Below are 18,574 nucleotides of genomic sequence, written 5' to 3'. Positions count from 1 at the left end.
GGATAATGAGAACAGCAGGATAACAAGCAGAGAGTATAAAGGAAGCAAGGATAACGAGAACAGCAGGATAACAAGCAGAGAGTATAAAGGAAGCAAGGATAACGAGAACAGCAGGATAACAAGCAGAGAGTATAAAGGAAGCAAGGATAACGAGAACAGCAGGATAACAAGCAGAGAGTATAAAGGAAGCAAGGATAACGAGAACAGCAGGATAACAAGCAGAGAGTATAAAGGAAGCAAGGATAACGAGAACAGCAGGATAACAAGCAGAGAGTATAAAGGAAGCAAGGATAACGAGAACAGCAGGATAACAAGCAGAGAGTATAAAGGAAGCAAGGATAACGAGAACAGCAGGATAACAAGCAGAGAGTATAAAGGAAGCAAGGATAACGAGAACAGCAGGATAACAAGCAGAGAGTATAAAGGAAGCAAGGATAATGAGAACAGCAGGATAACAAGCAGAGAGTATAAAGGAAGCAAGGATAACGAGAACAGCAGGATAACAAGCAGAGAGTATAAAGGAAGCAAGGATAACGAGAACAGCAGGATAACAAGCAGAGAGTATAAAGGAAGCAAGGATAACGAGAACAGCAGGATAACAAGCAGAGAGTATAAAGGAAGCAAGGATAACGAGAACAGCAGGATAACAAGCAGAGAGTATAAAGGAAGCAAGGATAACGAGAACAGCAGGATAACATTTCAATTAAAAAAAAGATATTTAGCACAAGAGCCACAGAAGGATAAATAAATCAATAATAACAGCAGAAACACACAGCCCCCCCCCATACAGTCATAAGAAGAATACATAGCAGCATGACAGAGTAGGATTGCACATGTTAAGATTGTCCTCCTTTGTTCATCTGCATCCGGCAAACAGCAGGCAATTGCATATAAATAAGAAAATATATCACTATATCAAAGAATAAAAAAAGATATTGCACACGTTTCAGCTGAGCTATGTATTGTGAATGATCACTGACTAAATAGTCAGTGGCTGGTATCACAGCTTATAAGACTCAACACTGTTGGCTAGAAGCTGTTTAAGTATCAGGAGTTGCTGCAGCGGATACTCTCATATATTTTGCTCAAAGACAGATGTGTAAACCAGCCATGTGCAGGGTGAGAGGGATCACAGATTATTTTGGAGGCACATTTAATGCTTTTTGCTGCAAAGAGATCCTGGATTGATGGTAAGTTGGTGCCCATGATTTTTTCGGCAACTTGCACCACTCTCTGTAGCTTCTTTATTTCTGCTATTGTACTGTTCCCAAACCAAACTGTGAAGCTACTAGTGAGAATGCTCTTAACTGCTCCTCTGTAGAATGTGAGGAGAACAGTAGGTGGGAGCTTTGCTTTTTTGAGCCTTTTGAGAAAGTGAAGATGTTGGTGTGCTTTTCTGACAAACTGTTCAGTGTTCACAGTCCAAGAGAGATCCTCTGAACTGTGCACCCCTAGAAATTTTGTAGATTTGACCCTTTCCACTTCTTCACCATTTATCATAAGTGGGGGGGGGGTGTTGTTGACCTTTACCTGAAGTCTATAATGATTTCTTTTGTTTTATTGACATTCAGGTCAAGGTTTTTCTTAGCACACCAGTCAATCAATGAGTAGACCTCATCTCTGTAAGTTCTTTCATCCTTTCCTTTGATGAGGCCCATGACCTAGTATCATCTGCAAACTTAATGATGTGTTTGGTGGTGTATTCTACAGAACAATCATGGGTGAGGATGGTGAACAACAGAGGGCTTAGCACACAACCCTGAGGAGCACTGGTATTGTTGCCCACACATTTTTTCTGCGGTCTGTTCATCAAGAATTGGAACCACTGTATTGAACACCGAGCTGAAGTCAATAAACAACAGCCTGATGTAGTTGTTTCTTCTCTCCAGATGATCAAGTGAGAGTTGGAGTGCCAATGAAATAGAATCCACAATAGATCTGTTAGCCTGATAAGCAAACTGTAAAGGGTCAAAGGTGGATGGAAGGTTTGCTGACAGATGCATTTTAGCTAGCCTCTTAAAGCATGTATTTGTTTATTTATTTATTTATTTATTTATTTCAGTTTGATGACAGTGGGTGGGGGGGGGGGTCCACTGGGCTCAGGAGCCCGTTTTCAGTGGAGGCCCAGGGAGAAAAGCTCCACATTACACAGTAAACATTAAATTTTCAGATTAAAGTTACAATTCAAGATGCAGATACATTAAGATAAGCAAGTTGCAGTTAATACTGAGGATACATATACATTATAAAATCAGAGACATGAACATTGTTTGGATTTGAACATTGGTTACTTCACATATGAGTCATATGTTGAGATGGAAATTTTCAATGGTTATATAGAATATATGTCTTGTTTGGGCAGTTATGGCAGAACAAGTACAAATGATAGGGAGAGGAGAAAAGGGAGAGCAAACTATATACAATATATACAAAATGTACACAAGATAACACTGAAGAGGGAGTCATTTCCAGGGGAGTTAAGTAGTGGGCAAAGGGAAGTAAGGAAAATACAATTTAGAATGGAGACAGAAGAAGGCTAGGTGGGGAAAGTGCAATTCCACTTCCAGTTAGAGAAAAAGTAGGAATGGAGATGGGATTTGAAGTTGTCAAAGTTTAAAATAGTTCGTAGAGAAGGAGGGAAAGAGTTCCATTTTTTGGCTAAGGAGAAGGATAGGAGGTGCCGTCCAGCAGGGTGGTTTGGTTTGTAGACAGTGATAAGGTTTAGGTGAGAAGATCTAAGTGGCCTGTTAAGGGTGTATGGTTGTAGGATGTTGGAAAGAAAAGGACATATAGTAGGGTTAAATAATAGCCTATACAGTAGTAAGTTGGAGGTAGTCTAGATGGTTGGGAAGTTCTAGCCAGTTAAGTAAGTGGACGGCAGAGCAATGGTGGGAGGAGTACTTGGCTTTTATGGCAAATTTGGAGATTTTATTGTAACAACTTTCCATTTTGGAAGAGATGGAGGCAGATAAGTTAGTTAGTATAGGTACACCATACAATAGAGACGGGAGAAGGTAGGTAGTGGCAAGGTTTTGTCTAGTAGAAGGAGTGAGATAGTGGATGTTTCTGTAAAGCAGGCCAAGTTTTTGATGTGTTTTTTTGATGTTTAGTTGAATATGGGTGTCAGATTGTAGGTGTTCATCTATGATAACCCCAAGTAGTTTGGCATAGGGAACGATTTCTATAGTAGAACTGTTGTGACTTCTAAACTGGAAAGAATTTTTATCATGAGGGGAGGATCTTGAGAGAGTGAAGAGTAGTATTTTGGATTTGTTAGCGTTTAGAGATAGATGGTTTTGCAGCATCCAGTCCTCAGTGGCAGAGAAGGCAGTTTGTGTGTATGATTGAAGTTCTGGGAGGTTGGTGGCACAGCAGATTAAAGTGGAGTCATCAACATATTGTACTATTTTAGTAATTGAGATGGCAGAGTGGAAATCATTGACAAAGATGTTTGATAGCATTGGGCCAAGAATGGATCTTTGGGAAACTCCAGTAGGAGTGGGAAGGAAGTTTGATGTGCCTTTCCTCCATTTTACAGCTTGAAATCTATCAGATAGATAACTTGAAAACCAGGACAAGGTATTGTTAGAAAGGTTTAGATTAGCAATGTGGCTGAGAAGATGGGTATGGGAGATTGAGTTGAAAGCCTTGGAGAGGTCTAATAAAACTGTAGAAACAATTTTTCCAGAGTCATGGGCATGGTTGACTCTATCTAGGAATGAGAGAAGAGCAGTAATAGTGCTATGGCCAGGGCGGAAGCCATGTTCGGTTTGAGAGATTAGATGGTTTATGGTTAGGAAGGGCATTAGCTGGGTATGAATGCATTTTTCCAATATTTTTGACATTGGGGAGAGGATGGCTATGGGATGAAAGTTTGAGGTATTATTATTTTTACCGCTTTTGTGGAGAGGATGTATAAAGGCAGCACGCCAAAGCTTGGTGACATAAGATTCTTGTATGGATCTGTTGATTAAGATGTTAATGGGGAGGGCGATGCCATCTGCAGCAAGTTTTAAGAAGTTAGAGGAAATGTTGTCTGGGGCATTGGAGCATGGTTTCAGCTTGCTGAGGAGTTTTTTATATAGGAGGTTGAAATTGGTTTAAGTTCAAAGGTAGGGGGAGAGTTAGGTTTAGAGGCTGAGGTAGAATGACTAACTTGTGTGGGTGAGGTATTTGGAAGGACTTAGTTCAGCTATAGAGTTAATAAAGAAGGAGTTGAATAGAGTGGCAATTTCTGGATCAGTCTTAGTAGTGTCAGGGCAAGGGTTGTGTTTGATGCCTGGGTTAAGGAGTGAGTTGATGGAGTTCCAGAATTGTTTGGGGTTTTTGGAGTGGTTGGCTTGGAGTTTCATATAGTGGGATTGTTTGTCCCTGATTATATGTCTTTTGGTGAGGTTGCAGAGTTGCTTATATTTAAGAAGGGTTTCAAGATGTTTATTGTGCTGAGAAAGTGGTTATGAGAATATATATATATATATATATATATATATATATATATATATATATATATATATTGGTGTTGGTGAGGGGAGGAATGGGTTGCTCGTTGGATAAAGGCAGGCAGGTGGTCACTAATAGAGTCACGAAGGATGCCTGAGTCTAAGATGTTGTTAGGGTGGATAGTTAGGATCCAGTCCAGAGTGGATCCAGGAGGATTGGTTTTGCTGGGTCTTGTGATAAAGTTAGTAAATTGAGTAAAGTTGAAGAGATTGACAGATATGGTGGGATTTTGGTTGTTAATTTTGTTCCAGTCTGAGTTAATGACACCTAGAATGTAGGTCTCTAGGTTAATATTAGTTGAGGCTCATTGGAGGATTTTTTCTAAAGTAGTGGTGTTGTTACCTGGGGAATATAGATGGATATGATGCAGATACTTTTATGATTATTCATTTGTAGCACACCTATTACAAGTTCTGCGTTGTTGAACTGAGGAATGGGATTTGGGTATGGAATAATGGGGAGTATGTTAGAGAATATCAAGGCTACCCCTCCACCTTTTGTATTCAAGAGGGCATATCTAATGGCTTGGTAACCAGGGGGTAGAATTTCTGGGTCAGAGATGTATGGTTTTAAGCAAGTCTCAGAGATGGCTACAATGTCAGATTGGTTCTGGTTAAGCCAGGCATGGAAGATAGTTGCTTTATTTCATAGACTTTGGGCATTGAGAGTAACTAATTTCAGGCTTTTGAGGCTGGTGGTTTTGGTAGTTTTTGGGGGGATGGGGTTGTTAGTGGTACTACGTCTGGGGTTTGGGTGTATATCACCTGCTAGAAGTAGGTGGATGAAGAAAGAAGGAAGTAGGTGATTTAGTTTTCCTTTTGAGTGTTGGGGATGATATGAAAGAGGTTTAGGGAAGTTGTATTTTGTTAAGGTGGGTAAGATCTTTGGTTTGAAGTAGTAAAATGTTTGGGCTGGACTAATGAGTCTGATATGGTATGGAAGTGAGGTATTGTGAGGGAGAGCTGGGGGCTGGGAGAGGTGCAGTGGGACAGGATTGAAGGGGAAGAGGAGTGGAGGACTAGGAGGTGGTATGGTATAATAGACTTAGGATTAACAAGGTGGTAGAGGGGATGGGAAGGGTTTGTAGTAATGCAGAATGCATAGTGTGATGGTATAAATTTATAAGATGGAGTAGAGAGAGAGGCATAATGTAGGTGAGGTATAAGTCTCAGAATGAAGAAGGGGGAGGTGAGGAGTGGAGTATAGTGAATAGTATAAGGGGAGTGACTTTTAATTGAGGGGTGGGGGTGAGAAGAGAGAAGAGGACTGTGAGTGGAGTGGTGGAAGAAGGGATAGGTATAAGTTTATAAGATGGAGTAGAGAGGGAGGTATAATGTAGGTGAAGTATAAGACACAGAATGAAGAAGGGGGTGAGAGTGGAGTATAGTGAATAGTCTAAGGGGAGTGGCTTTTAATTGAGGGGTGGAAGTGAGAAGAGGAGGGGCAGAGAGAGGAGGACTGTGAGCGGGGTTGGTGTTGGTGAGGGGAGGAATGGGTTGCTCGGTGGATAAAGGCAGGAGGAAAACAATCTGGGGGCAGATTAGGGGAGCAGAGTGAGCCCGCAGGGTGAACGGAGTGGGTAGAGCCAAGAAGAGGAGAATCCTACAGGAGGAAAACCATCTGAGAGAGAGGATATGGACAATGGCTAGTCCTGCTGTACTGAGGTAAGTGTCAAGCTAGGGGAAAACTAAGGGCCAGCATAGCAGGGACAGAAAGTGACTGGTTGGGTAACTGGATATTTAGATTGCTAGCTCTTGCAATGTAATTAAGAAAGTAGGATAAGTGAAATACTTTTCCTGGGGATTGCTGACATCTAGTGGCAGTTGCTAAAGAGTGGAATATACCTGTGGGATGCAGGGAGCTTGATAGGAGGGGTGTGGGGACTAATGGCTGCAGAAGGCTGCAAGCACACACATGAGAAGTCAGTTTACAGGGGGATAATTGTTATAGTTACAGTTCCAAAGTTTATTTAAACTACCTACACAGTGGGTTCCTGTCTGAGTTTCCAAAAGGCAGGTAGGTCACAGTTTAACAAAATGGGTAGTTCAGGGCGTCCTTTCAGAGATGGCAGGAGAACTTTCTTTTTCAGTTTAGTAGCAGAGAGGGCACCTGAGGAGAATGGCTATAATGAAAGAGAGAATAGAGTTAGACACTTTAAGAGGAGAGGGGAGGGAAGTTCAGGATAGAAAGAGCGATGAGAGTATACTGCTGAGAGGAAGGAGGATGAGGGGGCAGGGATGTGAAAGAAGACAAGGAATAGTGAGGAAGGTAAAGAACAGGGAAAATCAATAATGGTAGCAAGTGAAGACACATTAACAAATGCAACCTACATTTACATTATTTAAAAACAGTGCTAGGAAAGAAGGTTGGATGATGCAGGGATAGTGAATCATGAAGTACAATGGATTATCAAGGAGGAAGTAAGGATAGCTATAAAGAGAATGAAGAATGAAAAGGCTATTGGCCCAGATGACATACCTGTGGAAGCATGGAGGTGTTTAGGTGAAATGGCAGTGGAGTTTTTAACCAGATTGTTTAATGAAATCTTGGAAAGTGAGAGGATGCCTGAGGAATGGAGAAAATGTGTTTTTGGTACCAATTTTTAAGAATAAGGGTGATGTGCAGAGCTGTAGTAATTACAGAGGGATTAAACTGATCAGTCACAGCATGAAGTTATGAGAAAGAGTAGTGGAAGCTAGGTTAAGAAGGGACATGATGATTAGTGATCAGCAGTATGGTTTCATGCTGGGAAAGAGCACTACAGATGCGATGTTTGCTCTGAGAGTGTTGATGGAGAAGTACAGAGAATGTCAGAAGGAGTTGCATTGTATTTTTGTAGACTTAGAGAAAACATATGACATGGTGCCTAGAGAGGAGTTGTGGTATTGTATGAGGAAGCCAGGAGTGTCAGAGAAGTATGTAAGAGTGGTACAGGAGATGTACGAGGGTAGTGTGACAGTGGTGATGTCTGCGGTGGGAGTGACGGATGTGTTTAAGGTTGAGGTGGGGTTACATCAAGGATCAGCGCTGAGCTCTTTCTTATTTGCAAAAGTGATGGACAGGTTGACAGATGAGATCAGACAGTTGTCCCTGTGGACTATGATGTTTGCAGATGACATTGTGATCTGTAGTGAGAGTAGGGAACAGGTGGAGATGACCCTGGAGAGATGGAGATATGCTCTAGAGAGAAGAGGAATGAAGGTCAGCAGTATTAAGACAGAATATAGAGGGAGGATAGAGGAATGGTGAGGATGCAAGGAATAGAGGTGGTGAAGGTGGATGACTTTAAATACTTAGAGTCAATAGTTCAGAGTAACGGTGAGTGTGGAAGAGAGGTGAAGAAGAGAGTACGGGCAGGATGGAGTGGGTGGAGAAGAGTGTCAGGAGTGATTTGTGACAGACAAGTACCTGTAAGAGTGAAAGGGAAGGTCTACAAGAGGGTAGTGAGACCAGATTTGTTATATGGATTGGAGACAGTGGCATTGACAAAAAGGCAGGAGCTTGAGCTGGATGTGGCAGAGTTAAAGATGTTAAGATTTGCACTGGGTGTGATGAGGGTGGACAGGATTAGGAATAAGTATATTAGAGGGTCAGCCCATGTTGGAAGGTTTGGAGACAAAGCCAGAGAGTCAAGATTACGTTGGTATGGACATGTACTGAGGAGGGATGCTGAATATATTGGGAAATAGATTCTAAGGATGAAGCTACCAGGTAACAGGAAAAGAGGAAGGTCTAAGATAAGGTTTATGGATGTGGTGAGAGAGGACATGCAGGTGGTTGGTGTGACAGAGCAAGATGCAGAGGACAGGAAGAAATGAAAACAGGTGATCCGCTGTGGCGACCCCTAATGGGAACAGCTGAAAGAAGATGATGAAAAATAGTGCTAGGAAAACTAACAGTTCTTCAGATACATGCAGGATCCATCCACTATGCAAACAGAGAAATCAGTTGGATTAAAGCCACTATTAGTAACATGCTGGAAAACTGAACTCATCTTCAGAATATGCAGGTTCCAGTTGTTATGCGAGCACAGCAGACTGGTGTATAAAGACACTATTGGTAACACGCTGGTAAATCTAGCAAAATTAATGGCAAGTCCGGACACTATTCGTAAAACTTTAGGAAATATCTAGTCACAATGATGGTGTACAACTGAGCATAGTTGGTCTGCATAGCCTTTAAGTACTTTACCCAGTATTTTATCAGGACCAACAGCCTTCCTGGGGTTCACCTTCTTAAGTTGAGATCTCACTTCATTGGAGTTAAGACTGAACACCCCCTCCTTCTGGTCTATAGATAGCCTTGTAGCAGCCATGTTGGTCTTCTCTTCAAATCTGCCAAAGAAAGAGTTCACCCTGTCCAGGAATTCAATGTTGTCTTCACACTGAGCTGATCTGGTTTTAGAATCAGTAATAACTTTTTGTGTTTTTCTTTGCCATTTCACATACACTTATGAATGAGTGTATGCCACTGATTTTGCAAATTATTAGGTGCTTATTAAAATGGAATAATTCTGTCTTACTGGTTTTAAAAGCTATTTGGGATTTAATATTGTAACTACTATTTTCAAACTGTCATTTTTAAATTGGTTAAAAAATATAATGCACTGACCATATAGCTATGTGGATAATGCCTCAAGATTATGAATGAAGTGCCACTGGTTTTGCAGATTATTTGGTGCTTGCTAAAATGGCATTTACAGAATAATTTTGTCTTATTAGTTTTAAAAGTTATTTGGGATTTAATATAATAACTACTGCTTTTCAAATTGTCATTTTTAAATTTGTTAAAAATATAATGCACTGATCACATAGAGGTATGGGTGATGCCTCATGGTAAGATTTACACTCACTACTTACTGAGAGCTATCCGAAATATGGTTGACAACCCTGGTGTTGAGCTAACAGTTGTCTGATCCACAAACAGACAGATATACACAGGATGGTTGTACACATTGTGAATTATCACTGCTATGTCAATATGCAGGAATAAACAACACAGTTTATTTTCTTACTGAACTGTGTTTGCTAGTCATTTCTCTGAGTATCTACATCTCACATGGTCTTTGTTCTGTTTCTGATCACAAATGTACAGAGTTCTGCTATGGTACTGGTCCTTATTGGCCAATACTACTGCAACCAAGGCATCTAATAAAACTAAGGATTTATGTAGCTATCATTGTATGACAGTAGCTGTGTCTGTATCTGGTTATCGAGCTGTTATTATATAATACTAGTTGTTGGTTTTATATGGTTATATAGCTGTTAATTATATAACAGTAGCTGTTGCAATATATGTTATGTAGCTGTTATTATATAACAGTATCTGTTTCTTTATATGGGTGATATAATAGAAGCCTAATATCCTTTTTGTTACACATGAGAGTTTGTAAACATATATAAGTTCATAGGTGTGTACTAGGCTATTGGCCCTGGAGCCTTTGCAAGCCTAGCCAATAGGATTACTCTGGCATCGTGTCACCTGACCTTAGTTCCCAATGCCTCTGTCGAGTAGAGCCACTAGAGTGATACCCAGGGTGAATTTTCTGTTTCCCAGTCACTCATCAAGATTTCTCTTGAAGAGGGCCAGTGAGGCGCTCCGCTTGACATGTATGGCAAGTCTATTCCATATCATGGGCAGTCTCTGAGTTACGAACCTGTCCCTCCAGCTTGTTCTGTTGATTGTGGTAATGAGGTTGAGGTCTTTGGAGCATGTAGTGTGGAGGGATTGGGATTTCTTTAGATGTAGCATTTCTAACAGTGCTGGGTCAGACATGGCTTTGTAAGTCAAGCAGAGATCGCTTCTAAGTAGGTGATATGAGACAGAGAATAGTTGGAGTTTTTTGAGTCTGTCCATATAGGACACGTTTTTAAGGCCTAGGATCCTCTTTGTGAGGTACTTTTGTGACCTCTCCAGTTGTTGCAGGTGTCTAGTGAGGTACATGCCAAATGGAGCATTGTACTCAATGATTGACCTAATGAGGGAAGAGTAGAGAGAGACAGTGACCTCTTTCTTCTTGGATGCAATACCCTTAGTAATGCGATGTGCCACATAGAAGGACTTTCTGACCACAGTGGCAATGTGGTGGTCAAAAGAGAGGTTGCTGTCAACCCGTATTCCCAGATCTCTTATAACGCCTTTTGTGTTCAGTGGACTACCATCAATGTGGTAATTCATGGGAACCAGGTTTTTCCCAAAGGGGATGATGACACATTTTTTGGCATTGAGCTTAAGGTCATAGTTCTGACACCATTTGTTGGTCTCAATGAGGCCTTTCTGTAGGATGTCAACATCACTTGGGGAGTTAATTATGGCTCCCAACTTGCAATTATCTGCGATCTTTGTCAGCCAAAGTCCATTCATGTTGGCCTGGACTTCAGAAAAGTAGATACCAAACAGGAGAGGACCCAGGACTGAACCCTGTGGGACTCCACTGGTGGTGGCTGGTTGGCAGTCTGACTTGGAGTCAGCTACTTTCACACTGTGGGTTCTATCTGTGAGCCAGTTTGCAACCCACCTAGTGATAAAGGGCTGATGCCTAGCTTACTGAGTTTTTCTATGATTCCAAAGTGGTGAATGATATCAAAGGTCTTGGTCAGATCAGGGTAGGCTCTATGAACCACCTTGCCTTCATCCACAGCTCTGGTGACTGACTCAAATAAGTCAACCAGGTTGAACAAGTATGATCTACTCTTCACAAAACCAAACTGTGTGGGATCCAGAGATTGAAGATTCCCTATATCCTTGTTTATTAGGTCCATGATGATGCGTTCCATAGCTTTGTATATCGGACTTCTCAGGCTAATGGGGCAATAGTTCCCAGGGTTTGTAGTTGCTCCTCCTTTGTGGAGAGGGATGACTGTAGCAGTGCACCATTCAGTAGGGACAAAGCCTGAGGTGAGGCTGTGATTGAACAGGGCACACAGGTGAGGTGCCAGTTCACTCTGTAGTTCATATCAGGGATCAGGGATATTGTCAGGTCCTGTAGAAGCTGTATTCTTGGCCTTGGACAGTGCTGTTTTAACCTATGCATCAGTAATACTAGGTGCCTGGCAATCTACTGGTATTGTGATTGGTCGTTTGGGGGGGAGAGAGGGGAAAAGTTGACACTGAATCTGTCTGCCAGTATATTGGCAATATCTGTTGGCTTGGTATAGGAGGTGTCATTCTGCAACAGCTCCGAGCAAATCTGGGTATTGCCATGGAGATTCTTTACATAACTTGTGTGTGTGTGTGTGTGTGTGTGTGTGTGTGTGTGTGTGTGTGTGTGTGTGTGATGTGATGTGTGGTAGTGAACGGTTAGATATACATACATGAAACACACAGACATACAGTTAGACTGTGGCTAGGGGGAAAGAACACGAGGAGATCATTGATAAGTCGTAGATGTTGTATAAGCTTTTTCATAAGTGACAAAATACACAAGTGAAATGTGCAGGTATATATTAGAAAAAAGGTATAGATCATGTCTTGCAAAAGGAGCCTGGGAAAATAGTATGGGACTGGAACACACACACACACACACACACACACACACACACACACACACACACACACACACACACACACACACACACACACACAGATAGATATCATTTTTGATTGGATGGGATGCATTATCAAGGTATTAAGGATGTCATACAAAGAAATTACAAATAATCCACCTGTACCTTCTGAGATGTTTACACTGTTTTCTTCTCTACAGGGAGTTAAGAATGTGATGAAAAGGTATGTACGTTTGTGTTATTCTACTGTTGATCCCAGATAATAGTAAGTAATTTAATAACTCTGGATATGACATCACACTTTTTTATTTATACTAAGATGTGTTGACATTAAAAGGAATAACTGTATATTACATATTTTCAGCATTTAATATGGTTGGATATAATTAACATTTCTTCATGAGGAATATGATGTGCCACGATGAAGTTTATATTTATTTATTTTCATTTTATTTATTGGAAAGGTTCGACAGGGCCATACAAGGCCCCTTTTGAGAGGAGACCTGGAGAGAAAACTGCACAGTAATAAATAGACTCTGGTACAGTACTGACAAAATAAAAATATAGTCAAAAATAATATATTGTGTTGAAAACAAAAGTTTAAAGTAATAGTACATATGGCAAGTACTAGGAATATCAATACTAACAGGGTACAAGGGTTTAAATGTAGTATATTAACAAGATAACGAAGGTTTACATGCAGCATATTTACAGGATAAGCAAGGTTTGAGTGTTGCATAGTTACAACATAAACATAGGTAAAAAGCATCCTTACAGAAATATGCAAGGTAGAGAGGATGAAAGTATGTTAACAACTGGGAAGGATATGAAGGAATAAGAGGTGCTGAATGGGAGGGGGGAGAGAACAGGAGGGGGGGGATAAGAGTTGGATGAAAATGATCAAGTTGAAGTTGACAAAGAAGCAGTGTAAAATCACCCAGTTTTCTGGACTTTCAGATTTTAATAGAGACAGAATTAATTCCTACCAAGAAACATTCATTCACTTACTATACTGTTTGTACAAGTCTATTTAACAGTTAATTAGAACATAATAGAAAAGCAGCCAGAAGATGAAGAACTGGGTGATCATTTGGAATATGAAGCTGAATAGTACATGTGGGTACATATATTTAGCCAGCGTTACAGAACTGAAGGGTGACTCTGACAAAAGCATTTTAAAAGTAGTGAATAAAATCTCAGTCCAGAAACATGTCTGGAAGTAATCAGCATTACAATATCACTAGTTATCATTTCTAAGAGGTTTGCCTGTGGAAGGGAAGTAATGGTCATGGCCTTTCAGCATTAGGCACTGGTCCAGCAAGACTGGGGCAGTATACCAGGAGATAGTTACAATACTGTAATAAAAGTTTCATCTATAAGAACTGGAGAGCAGGTCACTGAAATTATGCATAATATACTGTGCTCATACTACAGTTTTGATGCCTGATATACACTAGAGAACAACATTTTTAGTTCCTTTATAGGACTGGAGGATGTGTTGCTTTATGTTATGTTACTGATGAATTTGTGGCATTAGAATGTTATCAGGATAAAAGAGCAGGTTTGTAAATGATATAAAAACTGAGGCCAGATGGTGAGATGGTCAATGGTGGCTTCAGGCTCCTTTTCTTGCTGTAGCACAATATAGGCACAGTAGCTAGCTGGTAGAACATAAAAAGAAAAAGAAATTTGTAGAACATGCATAAGATACTTAAATATACACATATAACCAAATTAAATATCAGAATAACTTTCAGAATAATATGTCATAACCCTCAGCTGCTACACAATGTATTTATCCTGTAATTCCAGATCTAATGAGTCAAACTTTCTACCTTATTAGACTCTCCATCAAATCTTTCAAAATCTTATATTTGACTTTCCTTCATCTATATCTACATCTATAATCGGGTTCCTATTACATGAACAAACTTTTCAAAGTTCAAATGTCATATGGTCGTCACCATATGATCGAACTTTGGAAAGTTTGAAGGTTAAATGTAACGGCGCCATACGGTGCAGAAGGGGAGAATTTCCTTTTTCTACACTGAAGTGTGATCTCGGCGATGGTATATTTAAGTAGGGGGGTGTGGGGGGTGCAGGGGGGCTTGCTGCCCTGCTCGGAGCGTTAAGGTAAGTTTTATTTATTTTTTTTATGTTTTATTATATATTCTAAGTTTCAAATTTTGATCATATGTTGTCAAACATATGGGATTTGAAGTTTTGAAACCTCAAATATATAATATAGACCCCTATAATCTATAATCTATATCTATGGATGCAGATAACCTTCATTCTTATTTAATAAAACTCTGTTGCCCATAATCAGGCCACTGATGTTGTTGTGTCTTTCGGCTTTTCCCAGTTAGGGGTTGCCACAGCGGAACTCAGGTCCGCTAATGATTGGCAGTAGAATTTTACGTGCCGAGTTGCCGTCCCTGACGCACAACCTTCAACGAAGGTATGCCCATTCATGCATGTCTCCACACAGAAGACGCTCTAGCTGAGAATCGAACAGGACAACGTCATACTCTGAGGCGACAGTGCTACCGCAGCACAACCACCGCAGTATACATATCATAAATCCTTCTCCTTCCACCACCAGTAGAAAAAGATAAAATAACTGGAACAGTTTTTTTTTGTTTACTCATAATAGAGCTGCTGACACCTTAAATCACTTATGCCTCATAAATCAGTTGCACTTACCTGGTATCCTCATGATAGCCTGTCACAAGGCAATTTATTATCTAAACAACAGAGATTTTATATAGTCAGAAATTAACAAGGTAATCCTTAAAGAAGTATATTGAGTTTCCAAAGGCTAAACCCTTGAATTTTGCTGTTCACACAGTTTATTAACTTCCTTTTTTTCAACACAAAAATATTAATTTTGTCTTCAGATTTTCTGGTCTTCTTTTGAACTGGCCTACTTATTCTCCGGTATATATTTTTCATGGAGAAGATATTTAATAAAACGTTTACTCTTATTAATTTATTAATAAATACCAGCTTCTCTGTAACCCTGGACAAGGTATATGATCATCAGGTATTCTTCCCTGAGTTACATCTCATCATTCACTGTTTACAGGTAAGAATCACTCCCAGTACAGCTTGTATTATCGTGCCAGCAGTGATTGAAAGATTTTGGTCTTTTTAATCTTCTCTGAAACTGTGTAATCCCAGACTTGGTATACATAAATGAAAAGGATGTAGCAGGCAAATCTACCACTTGGAGGATGCAGGGGCTCTTGACCCTATCAAATTTTTTGAATTTTGAAGCCTCTTTATTTATTTATTTTGTTTGAAGTGCTGTGGACCCTTCTCTGCCAATATAGGTGTCTGTGTTGATGACAAAACCACAGCTGACTATAACAGTGAAACTTACATAAACTGTACAAAACTCTGTCAATAAACAAATGTGGTAAAAACAAGTTAACATAGACTGTGTATATCAGTTGTAAGATATCTCAAATGGAAAACACTAGGGATATATGGGACAAAATGAAGCACTGCAAAGAAGGAGTAGCTATCACTGAAATTGGAAGAAAGTGAGCTAATACAAAGAACTACACACACTGACACAGAAAAGAAACAACAGAAACATGCACATTTTATATTTTTAGAGCTGTCATTACATCACAAGTCAGGCTATCTCAGTAACCAGAAATTATCATGAAAATGCATTTAATGTTAAGTAATAAAGTTGCCCAAACAGTGCCAAATAAGAAGTGAAACTCAGAACTGAAAATAGAAGACCTACAAAAATATCTTACTTTTTAGAAATTGAAAAATACATCTTGATTTCTAAACACCTGCAGAAGAATCATTGATAACTCAATTCCAAAAGGTGCACCAAGATTGCTATTCTAGTGACAAAGGATCCCATTCAGAAGCCTGAGTTTTCAATATTTCAATATTGATCATATGGTCGATACCATATTATTGATTTTCCGAAAACACGAACTTCGGAAAACAAAAAAAAAATCTACCTTTTTTTCTATGTTTTTGCATGGGGGAAGACCCCCTGCACCCCCATACCCCCTGCACATTATATATACTAACTCTGAGATTGCTCTACAGGGAAGAAAAAGGTAAATTCCCCGATCCTCATTATACTGCAATCTCTATTCAAAAGCTTTGAGTTTTTGCAAAATCAATTGTATGGTCTCGACTATATGAATTTTGAGTTTCTTTTTTTTTTTTTTTTTTTTTTTCAAAACAGGTTTATTGTTTTAACATATAAGAGAAATATCATAACAATTTTATACAAGTAATTAAAAATAGGTATTATTATAATATTCAACAAAACAACTAAAGTATTTACAAAGACATCCACTACAATCAGATCAATTAATTAAACTAAAATACCATGCTAATGAAATTAAAATTTTTTTAACAAATTTTGTAAATTATCCCATACAATAAAATAAGATGTTTTTCTATTTGTTCTAGTCCTAATTGTGTTTATTTCCATATGGCACACTATATTCATAACATTTTTAAATTCATTGAACGAAGGAGGTGTATCTGAAATCCAATTTCTAGTTATTATTTTCCTAGCCACTGCTAGAATAGACCATAACAAGGGAAGCTTAACCTTTTTAACACTTTGAGGTACAGGTGTGTTGAATAATATAAGAGATTTAGAAATAATGAAATTATCTGTAAAAAGAGCCTGCAAAAATTCATTAATTGACTTCCAGTATTCTTTCAATTTTATACAGTCATAAAACATATGAGCCCAGTCAGCATTAATTTCTACATTACATCTCTTACATAGATTATCTTTATTATTTATTTTATTCATCATCAAAGGTGTATAAAAAGAGTAAAAATTTCCATGTATAAAGTCTCCAGACAATGGAAGACGTAGTTCTATAAGCAGATTCCAATATATATATTGTTTATCTTGTTGATTTGGTGGGTCCCCATTAATAGAAGTGAAATAATTCCAGTATGAATCTACACTGTAAAAAGTTTCTTGTCTGATAACTTAATGTATGTATGAAAGTTTACCTTTATCAGAAACTTTATGTTGTAAATTTAATATCAAGTAATCAATCAGTGTTGGAATAGATTCTTTAACAGTTATAGACATTAAATCTATTTTATTAATGAGATGTTGTCTAAAGGTCTGCACCTCTAACCAGCAAGTTTCTCTTAGATCAAATTCTTGTTTTAAGAAATCTAGATTTTTAACTTTATTATCAGATATCAACTGATACCAGTACTTTAGATCATTATATATAGCTAAATGAGTTCCTTCAGAAGTAGATGACAAAAGCATACCCTGAGTATACATTATAGGAAATACAATAAAATTCCATTCCCTATATTTAGGACGCATGAATATAAAGTTACGATAGCTAATAATAATATTTAATGGGTAACAAACCATATGTTTAGGTGTAATAGGTGAAGTACAAAATTCCTTTAGTAACCATAACATGGAGTTATTTACAATCATATTTTTATGTGTTAAGGAGATTTTCATGAAGTGCATACTAATTAGCTCCCAATAATCTTTCCATTTTGCAACATATGACTGATCTATTAATAAAGTAATAACTTTTACAATAGAAGAGATAGTATATAAATTAAAGTCTGGAAAAGAAATACCCCCTTGAGACCAGATATTAGTATGTTTCTTTAATGCAATCCTAGGTCTATTAGGTGCCCATAAGAAATTTAACATTAGTGTGTTCAGTTTCTTGATAATTATTTTGTAGGTGGAAGTATTATTGATTGTATTAAGTATGAAATCTTGGGGAATATTATCATTTTAATAATTATAAGTCTCTCCTCCATAGTAAAAAACATATTATTCCAGGTATTAAAAAGATTTTGTATATTAAGAAAACAGGTATTATAATTATTATATATAATAGATTTAATATCTTTAGATAGTATTATACCTAAATAAGTTATCTGACCTGAATTGGGTACATATTTAGTAAAATCACTAATGAGAATATTTTTTCGTGTATATATAGGTAGTATTTTAGTTTTTCTTCATTGAATATTAAACCAGAAATACTTTTAAAATTCATCATGTTATCAAATAGAGACTGTATAGAAGAATTAGATCCTGCTGATGTAATTAGAACATCATCTGCAAAAAGATGAATTTTGGATGTTGTATTTTCATCTATTTCAAAACCCTCTATGTCAGTACTGTTTCTGATCAAATTAGCCCAAGGCTCCATTACTAAAGTGAATAATAGTGGAGAAAGTGGACATCCTTGTTTTGTACCTTTAAGAATGGGTATTTTTTGTGAAACATATGTTCCTACCTTAATATAAGCCAACGTTCCTTTGTATAAATGTTCAATTAGATTTACAAATGCATCCGAGAAGTTTGTGCACTTCATTAAGGGAAAACAGATAGTCCCAACTTACTGAATCAAATGCTGAACTTATATCAAGACTAATAAGTGTTAAATCTTTCTTTTTCCTATTTGCAAAATCTATTAATGTTAAAGTTCTTCTTATATTATCAAAAGTATTTCTATTTACAATGAAGCCTGTCTGATCTATATCTATAATGCCAGGAATGATTGTCTTCAATC

General features: G+C 38.2%; 1 protein-coding gene across 4 annotated transcripts in view; it reads left to right on the top strand.

Annotated features, from left to right (window-relative positions):
• LOC122813703 (zinc-binding protein A33-like) overlaps nucleotides 1-18,574 on the top strand; it is a 596,671-nt gene that overhangs the window by 57,079 nt on the left and 521,018 nt on the right. For all 4 annotated transcript variants that reach the window (XM_044086161.1, XM_044086160.1, XM_044086159.1 and 1 more), the window contains exon 4: nucleotides 12,206-12,228. In XM_044086161.1, the coding sequence (XP_043942096.1) occupies nucleotides 12,206-12,228 (23 nt within the window). The remainder of the gene's footprint in view (nucleotides 1-12,205; nucleotides 12,229-18,574) is intronic.

The sequence above is a fragment of the Protopterus annectens genome, chromosome 10.part0, assembly GCF_019279795.1.
Source record: "Protopterus annectens isolate FY-2018-M chromosome 10.part0, PAN1.0, whole genome shotgun sequence".
In the NCBI taxonomy this organism is placed as follows: Eukaryota; Metazoa; Chordata; order Ceratodontiformes; family Protopteridae; genus Protopterus; species Protopterus annectens.
Note: the sequence above shows the minus strand (reverse complement) of the source record. Positions and strands in the feature narration are given on the sequence as shown.